General features: G+C 33.0%; 2 protein-coding genes across 5 annotated transcripts in view; one reads left to right on the top strand and one right to left on the bottom strand.

Moving 5' to 3' along the window:
- LOC119835357 (serine/threonine-protein kinase tousled-like 2) overlaps positions 1–7321 on the bottom strand; it is a 31698-nt gene extending 24377 nt beyond the window's left edge. For 2 of the 4 annotated variants that reach the window (XM_038360123.1, XM_038360126.1), the window contains exons 1-2: positions 7002–7321; positions 5112–5168 (exon numbers count right to left, since the gene is read on the bottom strand). In XM_038360123.1, the coding sequence (XP_038216051.1) occupies positions 5112–5136 (25 nt within the window). In that variant the 5' untranslated portion in view covers positions 5137–5168; positions 7002–7321. Of the gene's footprint in view, positions 1–5111; positions 5169–6981 lie in introns of those variants that run through there. The other 2 variants (XM_038360124.1, XM_038360130.1) reach the window with 2 other exon arrangements.
- Positions 7322–7988: 667 nt separating this feature from the next.
- Positions 7989–14646, top strand: LOC119835074 (late secretory pathway protein AVL9 homolog). The gene is made up of 7 exons (XM_038359689.1): positions 7989–8188; positions 8348–8545; positions 8794–9010; positions 9543–9732; positions 10909–11615; positions 11696–11879; positions 12357–14646. The coding sequence occupies exons 1-7, from the start codon at positions 8078–8080 to the stop codon at positions 12709–12711; spliced, it is 1962 nt and encodes a 653-aa protein (XP_038215617.1). The 5' UTR covers positions 7989–8077; the 3' UTR covers positions 12712–14646.
- The last annotated feature ends 1962 nt before the right edge of the window (positions 14647–16608 follow it).

The raw sequence follows: 16608 nt of genomic DNA, 5'->3' as shown, positions 1-16608 counted from the left end.
GTAATAAATGTTATTTGCAGTTAACAATTTTCTTTTTTCTTTATTACAATATTTATGGCAAGACTAGGTATTTGTTAATATTATTTTCACTATACACCCGATTTTCTAGAGCGGAGGAACAGGAGAACTCATGTGAGAAGATATGGCACTCATATTTCTATTGTTACTTTCATGTGTAATAAAGCGGACTTAGGACTATTACCTCAATGTTAATATATCATTTTTAAGCATAAAAAGGTCGTTCGAAGTTCCAGGGTAGGAAGGTACCAAATCAGATTAAAAAATGGGACCAAATGACAACTATTTGCTATCAAGCACAAAAAGAATCAGGCTAATCGATTAGTAAAACCCATGCAGTTTTAATAACAGATTAATATAATGTACAGTCAAATGAAAACTATCTTCGTTTTTTGGAAAGTTTGTTAAAATAAAAAAAACAAACAAACACATACGGCTGAAACATAGACTGGGTGGAAGTTTGTACATAAAACGTTGCCCGGAGTACTACGAGTTAGGTCCCTACGGTATCACCGAGGATGAAAACCTCAACGATCTTTGTACGTCGAATAAGTATGTTTTTGAAAAAAAACGTACGTAATATCTTTGACAGGATCTCCACATTTCAATAACATCAATTTTATTTGGATTTATCTTGTTTGAATTTTTAAAAAGATATAACTTATAGAAAGTTTATTTACCATAATTTATATATACAATACATATATATCTATTATGATCTGGTTATTTTTTTTTTAAGTTAACTGCATATCTATAATTCTTTAGCTGTAGTTTATAGTACATTTCTATTGCTTTTACATTTTCGTTTTTTTGGTAATTAAAAGCGAACAATTGAATTCAAATGCGCCCTACATCTAATGCTTACATGGTTATTAATAAGACCTAACAGTGAAACTACGGCATCAACTTTCTATTGGCAAATCAACCTCGCTCGCAGTTTCTTAACAGCGCAAACTACTTTTTCACTTGGCTAAGCAGCGAAAAGCGGCGCATACTGTGTAGTGTGTACCCAACAGAATTGGTGGCAACAGCGATGCGCACTGGTGTATTTGCAACAGATGCAGCAAAATGAACAGTTCATTGAACTCGAGTTAGCAAGGTTTCACTCGCACTCGTAGAGCGGCACTAGGTCCAGTTCACTGGCCCTCTTTTGATTTATAACAACTTATTTGTTTTCTAATGTCTCATTGTTATAGTGCGTAGTCATTTAGCTAAAAAAATGGGTTTACCTGCAAATTCTAAAAGAGCACAGCAAAATCAAAACCACTCGTTATCAAAACTCCCGGAAAACTTTCAAACCAGATGACATTTGTATGACTGTTATAGCTTCTTTTTTTAATAGGATTGTGATCCTAGCTCTTGAAGCACATTTTCACAAACATTCGTATCCAATAAATAGAAAAAACAATAACCGACAAATATTCTAACTACGCAGTCGTTATCCTCAATGCCAATTTATTATTTATTCTTAAAACACGATTCATGTTCTGGCAATTGAGTGATCATGAAAAATCAACTCTATAAACATCCATTCGAAAAGTGTTCAATTTAAGTTAGTGATAAGTTTGCCATAATTGAGAATATCTTTTTAAACCGACAAGAGGTAACGAGTTACCACTTCGTTGGTTTCTAATGAAAAAATTGTACACAGTAGTTCAGAAGATAAAAAAGCTCAGATGTAGTTTATTTTAATAGTATCATACTACACTTGAAAAAAGTGTATATTTTTTTAAAAGTTTATATCTCTCAGACCAATGATTTTATTTTTAACATTACATTATTCGTACTTTACTTGTTTAAATAAAAATAGTTGGGTTGGTTTTGTATTCTTTTTCTTTCATTTTCTAACGCTTAAGCACCGAAAACGTTCAAGCAAAATAAAATTGGTGAAGTGTGAGTGCGTAAAATACAATCTGGTGACGTATGGACGGATAAAAGACACTCGAATTCTTAGCAAGAGGGAGAGTCTTGTTTTAACCTTTGGGTAGGGAACACTAAAAATCGCTCATGACGATGGTAACAGAAAAAGATCCAAATAGCAAAATTTTTGTGATTAGTCTGTTGATATCGCTCAGAGGTGTTGTGACAATCACAGAATAGCCACATAGCGTAATTTGTGTCGTGGCTGTCGCGCTATTTGATTCTACGGCCGCGCTGACGCGTTGTGGCGATGAAGAAAAGCCATGACGCGGTCTGAACACTTAGTTGGTTTACTAATACATGATGGACATACTGTTTTATTTAACAAATAAATTCACACAAATAATCGATTTTGTCATCCGCCGGCCGCCGCCGCGACAAACACACTTCGCTCGCTCTGCTTGTGCGGTGGTTCGTATTTCATAGTCCAAAAGTATGTATATAAGAAAATTGTTGAAAGCCGTACAATAAATTACAACAAGCCAACCGTTTGCACGTGGAAATGAAACCTATGAAATATTCTAATTATAATTAAGAATTAGAACGATTGCTGCCGTGTTATGATTTGAGTATAATGGCCGCGAGAAAAGAAATATTCTGAATAATAAAAAGTGTTGTGTGATGTAATATGTTTTCCTATTCGAGATGTCACTAAACACCAAGGCCACAAGGGTGCGCATGTGCGGTACTTGGGTATCAAAGAATAAAGATTTTTGTACTCTAAATAAAGCGATTTACCGAGATTTGTAAGTTACGTGCTATCCTTGAACGAAAAGAAACAAGCTTTGGCCCCCTTATGGTCAGCTACACCCTAATCGAAACTAAAAAGACGATTGTGCATTTTGAATTATTCGTAGCGTGAGGTCAACGTTGACGTGAAGTCGTAATCTAAAATTTGGTCTAAGACTGCGGGTGTCGATACCCAGCATCGATCCGCGTTTCATATACTCCTTTTACATAGTATACAGACTCGGCCCTCTCGCATTATATAAAGACCGCGATGAACCGCGATGCGTCAACCAATGCACATGCACAGAGTAAACAAGACCGGTATACATACAAACGTTACGGGTTAAATTCCTAAGACTTCTCACACGATTATGCGACGTATAAAGCCTACTATAACTATATCATTGCCTATAGCTCAGTTAAACTGAAATCGTTACAAGCCTTGTGTTTGTTACCAGATCCCTATACGTATGTACGTGGCATTTGTAAAGTAGTTTAAGTCGATACATTGTTCGTTTTATTGTGTGCGGACTTCAACACAACAGTCGCTTTCTCGTTTACACACGATAACCAATTATTATCGACCAATATTTGCCACAGGCGTCATTATATGTTAACCTTGAAATGCTTAACTTTTTGTTTGCTTCTGGTCTGAAGAAATTTTTATATTTGATAATTTGAAAAACTAAACTAAAACAATTCTATAATTTGTAATACTTTACGAAATCTTATCAGTATGCTAGATAAAAATATATTATTGCCGCCACGTATTAATGTGTTCATTCATAAATTAATATATTATTATATAATAAACAAAGTGCAAATATAACATAATAAGTAGAAATTGTATATATATTCATAAAATATGTGTATAGGTATTACGTGAATACAAAACTTTAAAAATTAATTACAATATTACAAAATTTAGTTTTCGACGTATATTTATTTGTTATATCATTTTTTTTTTTTTAAATTTTAATATATAATTAATGTTGTCTGCAGAAATTTCCTTAACTTACATACTTTTATACTAAAGAAGCAATTAATGTAATCCATCTTCTTATATATAAAAATCAATTGCTGTTCGTTAGTCTCGCTAAAACTCGAGAACGGCTGGACGGATTTATCTTATTTTGGTCTTGATATGTTTGTGGAGGTCTAGGGAAGGTTTAAAAGGTGAGAACAATAAGGAAAATATCATCATCATCATCATCAGCCCATATATGTTCCCACTGCTGGGACACAGGCCTCCTATGAGGGTTCAGACTTCAGACCATAATCCACCACGCTGGCCAAGTGCGGGTTGGCAGATGTCACATGTCGTCGAACTTTTGATTCTTGGACATGCGGGTTTCCTCACGATGTTTTTCCTTCCCGTTTTAGGGAAAATATGTCGAAACAATATTCTATGGCATTGCGAAGTTCGCCGGGACAGCTAGTTAACAATATAGTATCCACATCATAAGGTTTACTTTAGAAAAAAGAAAATTGCATTTTACGGTGTCTGCCGTATTTCCTTAAGAAACTGTAATGGTGATTCTCTTTATTCATTTGAATTCGCCTTTAATTGGCACCGACTGCCTAATAAGAAATAAAATGTTTATTGCAAAAAAATATGATACCTACTAATACATTATTTCATTAGCTCTACGACAAACGGAAACAACCTCAGCTACATGCCGTACGAAACGAGCTAGCTCGAAACGGGGCTGATTTTCAGGCTGGTCCGGTGACTGAAGTTTGACTTTTATGTTTATTATGACGTCTAAGAAATATAAAAAAATAAAGACAACTTAAAATATGAAAATGACCGCATATATGGATTTTACATTGGAGCCTTTATCTAATGGAGAGAGAATGAGAGTATAAAATACGCGCGCTCTCAGTCGAGTCAAGAATCGGATAACTGTTACAAAATTATGTTCCAAGATTTGTCACATACTAAAATACAAGATTTAAAAGAAAAAAGATCTTGAACTGAACTTATTCCTTTCAACTTAAATATCTACATACTTAACACGAAAATTACACACAAAAAAAGCTACAAACTGTGAATAATATAAATATATTACTGACATGTGTTAAATAAAAACAAAACAAAAAGACATGTAACACAGTTATTCTTATTTGCCATTTTTTTTGCAAACTTCACATGCACCTGCTCAAATAACAGTAATTAATAAATACATTTTATGGTAACTTGCTTGGCCCACAATCCAAATTTAAGTATTTCTTACATTTTGTGGCGAACATAGAAGAAGAGTGTTATTTAAATAAAATATCCGGTTAATTTTGAATCTAAACGCTGTTACACACATTTAAAGGAAAAGGTAACTAACTACTGAAAATATATATTTATTTTACTGTTTTATTATATTACCTACAATAAGTCTGCTATTTCCCTTAAACATAATTTGGTTAGTAAAATCAAGTGTTCTTCTTACCTGGGTAAAGAATCTTTTCTGTCATGCCTGCAGTTCTATAAAGTCATCCATTGAATGCTGTAACAAAAATAGCAATATAAAAGGATTACACTCATCAGCTTGGTTAAAAAGTTTGTTAATTTACAAATTATTATTAATTGAATTTGATTATACTGTTCAATGTATGATGATAGCAGTAATATAATTTTTATTTTCATTTTTATAGTATCTTTATTTAGTCTCAAACAAGATAATTTACAAAATTAAACCGTCTTCAATATTTCTGTGGTTCTCAAGAATGTTAAGATGTAGTGGAAGTTGCTTCATTACCGTTCCTAGTGAATGCTATTTAGCCTTTTATCTCAAAATCTGCACAAAATGCTCTCTTGGTTTTTACACAAGTAAGCAGTAATTGTATGAATTTAGGTTTCTGTATGGTAGATTGTTTAGACACATCACATTTTTGTTATTTTTGGTCAATTGTGAGCTGGTGAGGAGCCCATATCAATCCTTTCCCAACCCAAAATATTAATGTACTATGAAAATGACTGTGTTGATAAACATCACTTCCAATAATTTTAGATGTTTTCGTCTGTATCAGACTTTTTAGTGATCCAACTGATTGTTGCTCATTTCATTTCATTCAAATGTAGCATACTACTTTTCAACTGTAGATATTCCCAGTGCAATGTCTAAATAATGGGCATCAAACCAATTTTTGTTAACCACAGTATTTTTTTGACACACAAAATTACCCTTTATCTTCAAAGTATGTAATGCTTCACTCAAATACTCTATCCCAAGGCAACTGTGTAATATATACACATATCTATTGAAGGTTTTTTTAACTAACAATCAAATGGCTTTCATAAAAGTAATGCTTTGTCTCATCTTTGTCAATTCAAGTTTGGTAGATATCTGATAAATTAACCTATGTTTTAAGATATTATTAGTTATAAGAAACACAACAAAGATCAAGATCTGATAATGAAGCCATGTTGTTGTTGGTCCATCTTACTTTTTCTTCCTTAAATAGGTTTTTTTTTGTATTTATGGAATTAGAAATATTATTATGGTTGGTTGGTAAGCTAGTCTTACAAAACTAATGACCAACCCACATTTCCCAAGGCATTATTTACCAAGGCATTAATTACCAAATGAATATCTATATTCCTATAATTTGGTGAGATTGTTTCTAAATGTAAACAGTGTTTAAAACACCTATAGTAACTATTTTATTCATAGTACGCAATAAATATAATATGTGTGACGATGTTGTATTAAAAAAAATAAACATAATATATCTACTTATATTCATTATAACTATTGACCTACCAATGAAACTCAGCTCAGATCTGACTATAGTTGTATTTATAATGGTGGATAATGTTAGACATTATTTAGAATAATTATGGTGCTCAATGTACATTGAAGACTTTCATGAAGTCATAAGCGATTAAAAAATTTAATACTGTAATTGTTACTTATTTTCATGGGTAGTAATTATCAATCTTAAAAATGTACAATATGATATATTTATATGAATATTAGAATATTTTTATAGCAAAATTTATAGTCGCTTTCAATAAATTGACCAAAACCAGCAGGCGAAATTTAATCGCAGATCAATTTTTAATATGAGAATAATATACGTAACATTCAAATGCAAAATACCGGAAGGTAATGTCTTCATGATAAGTGTTCAATTGAATGTTTCCTAGTTTAAAATAATAATGATTCATCTATATGACACCACATAATATTAGTTACTTAATTCCAAAAAGTAAGTACTTAAGAAAATTACTTATAGAACGATTGCCAAATATGTACAAAGCTCTACGTGCAATATTGAAATTGAGAAAGTTGCAAATAGTAAAAAGATATTTCTAACCTCTTTACATAAATACTGACCCGAAGGTTTTCAGGACTCCCAGAAATATCACCAATCATCAAACAGAATTGTTCAATATGTTCACTTTTATTAGAAAAGTTTTATCACAGTTTAAAATTTATTATCCGATTCACCGATTAGATGCAATAAGTGCGAAAATGGCGACGCATTTATCATAGGAATAAACAGTAAACACTTTGCCCTACTATACTGGTGCAAGTACTCGGCAAATTCTTATCAAATTAAAATGTAACAACAAGTCTTGTATTTTTAAAGAGCGATACACATAATAATTCACAGTTCTTACAAAGTTTGAACAATAAAATTTGTTTAAACTTGTCATTAGAACAAAAATAAAAAGAGATAGAGAATGTTAAAAAATGCGTAAAATGTTAAAATCAAAATTTTGCTCTATGACCGATTAGTGTTACTATTTTTGCACTGAACTATTTTTAGCTTCAGAGCATAATATTTACAACAGTGATATCTATTGTCTATAGATTTGAATCTTGATTTTTGACAAAGATGGATAGCGAATTATATTTTATTTTATATATTTTCTTAATTTAACGTATTGATTAAGTAAATTACTTTAATCCAGTCCATAGTTATAATGTTTATATAATTCATTATTTATAACGATATTATATTACACATTTCTTACTATAAAATTTTCTTCGATCTGCGACAAACTTAATTAACAAAAGAAAATAAAGTTTAGTTTAGTTTGCAATTCCGAGTAAGCATTCGTATCATTATTTTGTTGCCTCAGCTACTTAGATTATAAAGAGTGTAAATAAAATCTAAACTTTAAAAGGTTATTTAGACATTGAATATATATAAATAGTTAATTAGACATTGTACCGTAATAACTTATAGTTTTGGCGCTGAATTACGTTTATGTTAACGCAGAGTCGTAAGCATGGACCATCGACAATCGTAATAAGTTTTTTGCTTATATGCTCGTCATTTGTCAAATTTGATATTTATGATATGTCAAGTCAATTGACAATTCATTTCATAATTTGTCAAGGTTCCTGAAATCGCATTCGTAGAAAATATAAAATTTCAAGTCCTATTATGTTGGCTGAAATTAATGAGAATATGTTATTCTCTTTGTTCCATACATGAGATTAAAATGGCTTTTATAAATGATCCAGTGTTAAACATTATAGTAGTAGGATTCCATCACAAAAAAGGATGTCAGGTAGGCGTCATTACTTCTCAATAATCGATAATGTTAGTCTGTTATGGTGAGATTACAATAATAGAAAAGTAACGTTAAATAAATTAATTAATCTCTATGATAAATGCTCGAAAAGCAGATGGGGATTTGAGAATAACTAGCAATATTTATAATCTTCAGGTAGAACATTGTTATCCCGAGTTGGTGCCAGGACGGCCGTCGGAGTTGCCACCAGTTTGGCGATATTTGCCTGCACTAGCACTACCTGATGGATCACATAACTTTCTGTCTGACACAATATTCTTTAATTTGCCAGATGTATCTGATCCAACGCGAACTGTATATGGTGTATCATGTTTTCGACAAATTCCTGTTGAGGTATATTTAGCGCTTATTCATTATTTACATCCTATTTTCATTACAACAATAATCCCATATATTTTTGCAATTTATCTGAGGATCTGAAAAAGTAATGTTATTTTAAAACTAGAAATCAGTGAAAGAGATAAATATTAAACTCATATTTATTGTTAACTGTAAAACTTACCTATTACTATAAGTGTCCTCAGGCAAGGAAGTTGTACATTGTTTTAACTGCCATATGTTTAAATTTTTGTATTTTACAGCAAGTTATACAAAAAACTGATGATATGACCAGGAGTTCTGTGCAAAAAAGTGTGTGTATTATATGTCGAGCTCCATTATTTGGTAGAATGGCTGTTAAAATGGAGCTGGTGGTACGAGCCTGGTTCTTACAAGGTGATTTTTCACAAACCAAACTCCTTGAGGATGCGTATAATCATCTCAATAGTTGTCCTGTACAAATTGATCAAACATTAGAAGGTAAGTTGTCATTGAAAGAAACAAGAGGCAATGTAATAATCTTTGATATTGTATTTAAGTTTTAATGTTTCTTTTTGTGAATGTTAACTTTATCAGACTATACTACTTTATAGACTTTATCACTACACATTTTTTATTTAACACACTTTTATGTAGTGAGAAGATAGGAGCCACAATTAGAATGAATAGTTCACTGTATTAGTTTGACCTATAAGGGCAACAACCAGAAAGTCTCTAATTACAATTTTGTCAGCCCAAATAATGCAGCTTAGCTAGATAATACATAAGTTTTGAAAATAATTGCTTTTGAGAGTGGGTTCATCCACAGGTAAAACCATTTGGTATAGCCCATTTTATTGTAAATTTTCTTAAGTTAAAGTTCAAAGGTAAAGTTACTAAAGGAGAATGTTTTGTTTCTAGCCTGAAAATGTTAATAAGATCACAATACAATGTGCAGTCTTCCATCATGTGGCATTGCAAATAATGTCCCAGTATGGTCATTTATTTATTATTATTCTCTTTTGCTTTGCAGGTCTATCTGTTCAAAAATTAGTGGAGAATTGGCGACATAAAGCTTTATTACTCTTTAAATTGTTGTTGTTGGGTCGTAAAGTTGTTATCTATGGATCACCTGCTGGTCAGCTGTCCACTGCTTTATTAACTGTTATATCTCTACTGCCACTTTGTTTAGAATATGGACTCTCGCGCTCAGCAAATGTTGTGTGAGTATGATTTTGTTTTAGAATTCATATTGTGTTAATTCATTCAACTAATTTTATGAATTGGTAATTGAATACATTTATGTCTTATTAACAAATAGTTGATATGATAGATTAAGTGATTCATCTGCTGTTTATATTCTTTGAATAAAAATTTACAATACAGGAATTTATTTGTATTTAAACATTGAACTGAATATAATTTACTGTCAGGTTTAATGATTTGTTTTGCTGATTAATATGAGCCATGTAAGGAAAAGGAAGAATTGTATTACTCAATAACTAGAAATTATTACTACAACCCACTATATTAGCCTAAAGTGTTGAATTACAACATGAACAATAAAAACCCTTTGCTATGCAGCAATAATGTAGTGACGTAGTTTTTATGCGTTATAAATAAAGCATCCATCCAATGACAACATAACATAATAGACACTAAGTTAATTACACAAACCCGCAAGTGTAAGACAACATTTGCAAAACTTATTTCCATACATGAAAGCAAACATTTCTGCAATGTACAAATATTGGAATGGTTCAGATAAAGAACAGTTAATAAAATTATTATAACCATAGGTATTAGGTAGCTACTGCGCAATATAATAAATTATATATTGCATGTTCTCTTCTTTGATATTGCCCAAAGAAAATTGGTTTTTATTATCCTGTATTAGACTGCATTCACTGTGTGTTTAAGTTACTTATCACTTTTTTCTTAAATAAGTTACAATCTATGTTTGTGAAATTTAGCTTTTTAAATAGTGATGTGTATATTATACATTTTTTTATTTGTTTTTTTTATATTTTTAGAAGAACTCACCAGCTGGATGAACCAATTTTGATTTGAATGATTCCTTTTTATTAAAATCTGGTACCTTTCATGTGGTCCCATTTGAATTTGGTATAGTTTTGGCAATTAAAAGGCAGTTTAGTTTATGTTCAAAATAATTATTTGTCAAATTATTCTAGGAACACGGTAATTTAATAGTGATAGATTTATTTAGTACAATCATCAGATTCTTAGCAAATCGCGTATTCGCACTTCTGAGCAATTATGGTATATATTTAATATATACTCACGTGTGTGTAAGTCAATAGAATTAATGACATTGATTGTCTTTAGGGATATTTCGTTGTTGGTGATATTATAATTGAAAAGAATGAATAAAATTTCAGGCTGTCAAGGCCTTTGTCGCCAGTTCCAACTTTTATAGAAGAAGCTGAGGAAGAATTAAATTCAGAAATTTCAAGTGAAACAATTTTCAATGGCAACAATCTTGTCGAGGAACTATCTCCGAAAGAGACTGGAAATCTTCTTGACGAAAAAGATAGAGTGAGCCATCAAAGCTTTGATGAAACATTGCTATCTGATGGTGACCGTCACGAGTTGACTGGTGTGAGGGAAAAATGTCACAGCATTGGAGAGAAATATAAACCGCAAAAATCGGTCAACGAAGCTCAGCAAAGTCCTACAATGGCGAGGGACATGAGTGTGGACGGATTGTATAATTTAACTGGGCAAATTGACCAGGCTGAGTGTGGTTTTCCATTACCCTTATTTGAGGATGGCTATCTTTGCTTGCCATACTTGTCATTGCAGTACTTGGATTTGCTGTCAGATTCTGCTGTGAAAGGGTTTGTTGTTGGTGCGTCGAATGTGCTCTTCAAACAAAAGCGACAATTGTTTGATGTACTTGTTGAGTTGAATGATATGAGAATTGAGACTGCTGATATGGCTCTGAGGCGGCAGCTCGCATTGGGCACTGAGGACCTCAGGTTCGCTGACCATGTTGTCCGTCATGGCTCAACGCAGGGCGACGCTTGGATAAGAGATCAGTTTGCTAGTTATCTATTGTATTTGTTAAGGACATCTCTATTACCAGGTTTGTTTAAAACGATTGAATTTTTGATGTTTTATTGTAAATTGCAAAATTTGTCATATGATTTATATTTTGTCTTACAGATGGTAGTAGGGAGATAGAATCGTATAATTCGCAGTTTATGGCAGCTTTTAAAAATACGCAGACATATGAAAAGTGGTTGAAAATGACTAACAATGGCGATGTTGAAGCTTTTATGAATTTAATTCCAATGCATCCATTTTCTGGCCAATTGTCGGTAGCTGATATGAAACTTAAGTTTGCGCAGTGAGTAATAATTTTTCATAATTTAATTAATTTATAATTGTATTATATTTTTTTTACGAATGACACGACACGAGACTATTTGAAAAGAGCGCACAATTTCAAATATTGCGCTCATCTTCTATGAACGTTTTTGAAACCCTCCATGTGCATCTTGGGCTTTTTTTATGTATCAACGTGATCTTATTTTAATTCCTTCCTTCGATTGTACGCCACATTAAGTACAAGAACACAGGTAAAAAATAAAGAAAATGTATTTATTCTCTGTCGAAAATAACAAATAATTCAAGTAATGGTATATTTTACCACACATCGAATAGAACAGAAATAGATGATTTAATTTTTTATTTTGTCAATTATCTTTTACTTATTAGGTTAATTGAGTTTACCTAGTAACTATAAACTAACTACATATAACTTTTATAAAAATAATACACGAAAAAAAAAGGTATTTATATGGATATAAAATTATTTTTTCAGCACCATGTCAACAACGGAAGGTGGGAGGAAAGTAAGCGCAGCGGTAGCGACGACTGGTCGTGCCGTTGCTACCACATCCCGGGCGGTCGGAGGAGCCCTCTCGCAGGCTCGCGGCGCCCTGTCCGGCTGGTGGAGCTCCCTCACCGCCCCACCACCAAACCCGCCCCCCAACCCGAACCCCACGGACAACGATAAACCTTCTGAAACCGCAGATGAGAAGCCCGACCCCCCTTCGGATGCCGAGGACGCGTTAGACGTAACAGATAACAAAAAAGGCGACTCCGAGACCTCGGACCCCCCGGATAAACTGTTACAAGACAGTACGAGCGCTATTAAAAAAATACAAGTTGTCTGAATCGGTCGTAGTCATTTCATTTTTTCTTGAATGTTACTAGATTCATTATTTATTTTTATATTTCCGTTTTATCATCCTGCTGCTAATCGACGTGTAGTTTGTACAGTTGTTATTTAATTAGTTTAGTGTATTCTCTTTTTTATATAGTACTGTATTTTTATATATTGTTGGACACATTGCTTAGTCGAGTAGAGAATAATTCATGTGCCACAATAAAATATACAATTGTACATAGATCGATCAGATTTTTTTATATGAACGTGATGTTCATTGTTTGACATGTAAGTGAATGTAAGATCTGATAAAGCTTCTTAACCCCATTTATGTCACAAAATATATAAGTATGTGTAACGACATGTACACGTTTTTATTAATTATAGTTACAATATTTATCACGATGTAAAAAGGTTCATACATTTACGTTAGTATGGCAACTATTTTAATCCATTTTAGTTCTAGAGCTACACATTGTAATGTTGAAGATGTAAGCGTCCGTAGTCCTGTGCACTTTAGTATTTTGAAATGTATGTTGAGATTTTGGCGGTGGTTTTATCTCTTGATATTAAATTGACTATGACATTTATTATACAATTATATTATACTTGTATGTAGAAAAGTCAATTAAAAGAAAAATATAAACGAAAGCACATGCATAAAATTGCTAATGAACTTGATAGTTAATTCTGTTATCAAGTGTTTATTAATGAATGGTATTTCGAATTTTCAAATATTTTGTATATTTACTGTTGCATAAAAATAATAATATGACACTAAAATATTAATCTTTACAGCTCCGGTCAAAATTTAATTTCTTGTTGTGAATGTAAATGCGTCGAATTCGGCCTCACAGAATGTATGCAAATTTTTTTTATGGAAAGTACAAAGTCAATGTCTCTTATAACCTGTTAACATAATGCTGTTAAACACAGGGAAAGAAATGATACGAATTTAATGCCAGGCTATGAAAGAATGTAGTACGTGCGCTTCCTTATTAAAAGTTATATTTATTGTTATAATTTATATGATACTCATAAGAGAAAAAAAACATTCGTTATTACGTAATTCGCGATCTCTTATATATACTTAATTTGTTTATCTAACGACCTAAATTAATTTATGTTAAAATTAATTTAAGTAGATTATAATTGGTTCCTTTTAAATTATGATACGCACTTTTGTGCAAAATATGATATGTACTTATTTCAATTCTATTAAACACAGTGCATATAACAGGTGTAATTATTTGTACAAGTAAAATTATATGTTTTATAGGTGTGACGATTAGAGACCAACAATTAATTTATCATATTTCGTCTAGCTGTCCATGCATATATACGATCTGTATTATAGGGTTTTAGTGGGGTTATTATTATGGAACTTCGAGACTAGGCGAGCGTGCAGGAAATAAATTGATTTTTCAATTTATCTGTGCATGAGAATAACATCACTACTGCTCGAAACGGTGATTTAAAACATCGTGGAGAAACAGGCATGTCCAAGAATCAAAAGTTCAACGACATGTGACATCTGCCAACCCGCACATAGCCAGCGTAGTGGATTATGGCCTATACCCTTATAGGAGGCCAGTGTGCCAGTAGTGGTAACATATTTGGGCTGATGATGATGATACGATCTATATACAGGTGCGCCTTTAATAATACATAAATATTTTTTGTTACATATATTGTATTATTGCAAAACTTCGAATAGTTAGAGTATGTATGTAAAAAATATTTAATTGTAAAAAGTTTTTAATTACCCTGTTATATCTGCTATGTATAGTATTGTTTGTAATATTTTAAGAAATTTAACATTACGAATAGCAATAGCTGCCACACTTTAATAGATTGTAAAGATAACTCATCTCTACTTTTTTCGTATCACTCTTTATGTAATTTGTTTTAAAGTATTCTATCCCTTGCCATTAACTTTATATAATTACTAGCTGCGCCCCGCGGTTTCACCCGCGTAAGTCCGTATCCCGTAGGAATATCGGGATAAAAAATAGATGTTGGCCGATTCTCAGACCTACCCAATATGCTTACCAAATTTCAGAGGAATCGGTCAAGCCGTTTCGGAGGAGTATGGCAACGAAAACTGTGACACGAGAATTTTATATATTAGACTAGCTGCACCCGGCAAACGCTGTTCTGCCTTACTCTTATATTATAGGGGTATGAAAAATAGATGTTGGCCGATTCTCATACATACCGGATAAGCACATAAAATTTCATCAAAATTGGTCAAGCCGTTTCGGAGGAGTATGGCAACGAAAACTGTGACACGAGAATTTTATATATTAAGATTATATAAGATTATAATGTGTGCAATGACTTTCTTTCTTACGGAGAATTAATGTTCAGTTGTAGATGTGTATGCTGATTAAAATAAAAAAAAGTAAGCATAAATCTACATTATTTTATTTACTTTCCCTATATTCCTACTTCTATGAGCAAGAGACTGATCCTAGTGCGTTCCATAGGAGATCCCAGGATCCCTGCTATTCTGCTTTGAGTTTGGCCACCGAGGTTTTAGTGGGTCGAAATCCCACATGCTCTACTTTTCCCCCAAAGCTAGGGTATCTGTTGAAGATTTCCTCCACGTTAAAAGAAATGAGCAAGAGACTGATAGTCGATTTATGTTTATCTTGACCGTAGCTTGTCTAAATTGGAGTGTGTGTTCCCCCAGCAATTTCGAATTTTTCACTTTCTTTGGAAAATATTTAGTGTGTAATGTAGTCTAATTATGTGTTCAACTTTTAAATTTGTGTCTCCAGTAGTTTTCGAGAAAATCGAGATACTGTTTTTGTTGTTGGGTTGTGGTTGCTGGTTGCCACTGGAAAAACGTTCACGTTCACTGCGGCACTTTATCTTATTAGGTTAGGAATTCACTTAATTATTAATCATTTGGGTATAATTGGGATAAATCAATGATGCGCGTAGAAAACAGAAGAGCGAAACGAATGAGATTAACATTATTTCTCTTAAGAGTTAATAATACTTCATATAGTACATACTACCTAATATTTCTTTCGAATTTTTTTGTGTTTTAATAAGGCCTCATAACCTATGATATGGGGTCCCAGATTATAGGTTTAATGTGTATTCCACGTTTGAGATAGTGTATAACAAAAATTAGTTAGTTTCATGCAGAGAATAAGGTAAAATAATATTCACCATTATTAAAAAGAAAATTTATTATAATATGATCACAATCAAGGCTAAGTAAGTCATAAATTTTAACAATTATTACGATTGTAAATGCAAGTATAAGTGATACTGATTTTAACGTTTAAGTCATAACTTTGTACGAGATTGAATACCTTATAATATGTGTCTACATAATTAACAATATTTTTTTCAAGAACATCTCGAGAATAGTGTCTTTAACAATGTCTACCCGATACAGGCTCGGTTTATTGTCAGACAGGTTATTCTATCATACCGCCACGCTGTGCTGACATTCCAGTATTGCTTTTTGAATAGTTCAAAATGCGCTTTCGTCATTTCCAACGTGTGAATCATTGTATCATCACACGGCAGAATCGGGTTCATCCCAAGACCAGGGCGGGTCTGAGTCTAGCGCGTCCTGTCGCCACAGTGCCCGAGATCCTTCTGTGGTGCCGTGGGCCAGCAGGCGCATGTTGTACGGCTCCACCATATTCGATATAGAACCGTCGCTCCCCTCTCTGATCATGTTGACTTTGGGGTTCGTCATTAGATGTTTGTTCTCTGGGAGGAGATCGAAGTCCGTGCCGCTCTCCCGGGGCGACTCCAGCTCGGTCAGATCCGAGCGAGGGGAGAAGTCCGAGCTCGCCGTGCAATCCTGCAGGCTTCGGTCACCGCACTCCACGCCGAGGGACTTCCCGCAGGACGAGTCGAGGGGCGAGCTCGGGCC

This window comes from Zerene cesonia, chromosome 20 (assembly GCF_012273895.1).
Source record: "Zerene cesonia ecotype Mississippi chromosome 20, Zerene_cesonia_1.1, whole genome shotgun sequence".
Lineage (NCBI taxonomy): Eukaryota > Metazoa > Arthropoda > Insecta > Lepidoptera > Pieridae > Zerene > Zerene cesonia.
The sequence above is the reverse complement of the archived record's forward strand: the minus strand, read 5'-3'. Positions and strand labels throughout refer to the sequence as shown.

Coding starts and splice junctions, on each gene's coding strand:
- LOC119835074 (XM_038359689.1), top strand. CDS start 8,078: ATGAGAATATGTTATTCTCTTTGTTCCATACATGAGATTAAAATGGCT. Junction 8,546..8,793: donor TTCGACAAATTCCTGTTGAG/GTATATTTAGCG, acceptor TGTATTTTACAG/CAAGTTATACAAAAAACTGA. Junction 11,880..12,356: donor ATGAAACTTAAGTTTGCGCA/GTGAGTAATAAT, acceptor TTATTTTTTCAG/CACCATGTCAACAACGGAAG.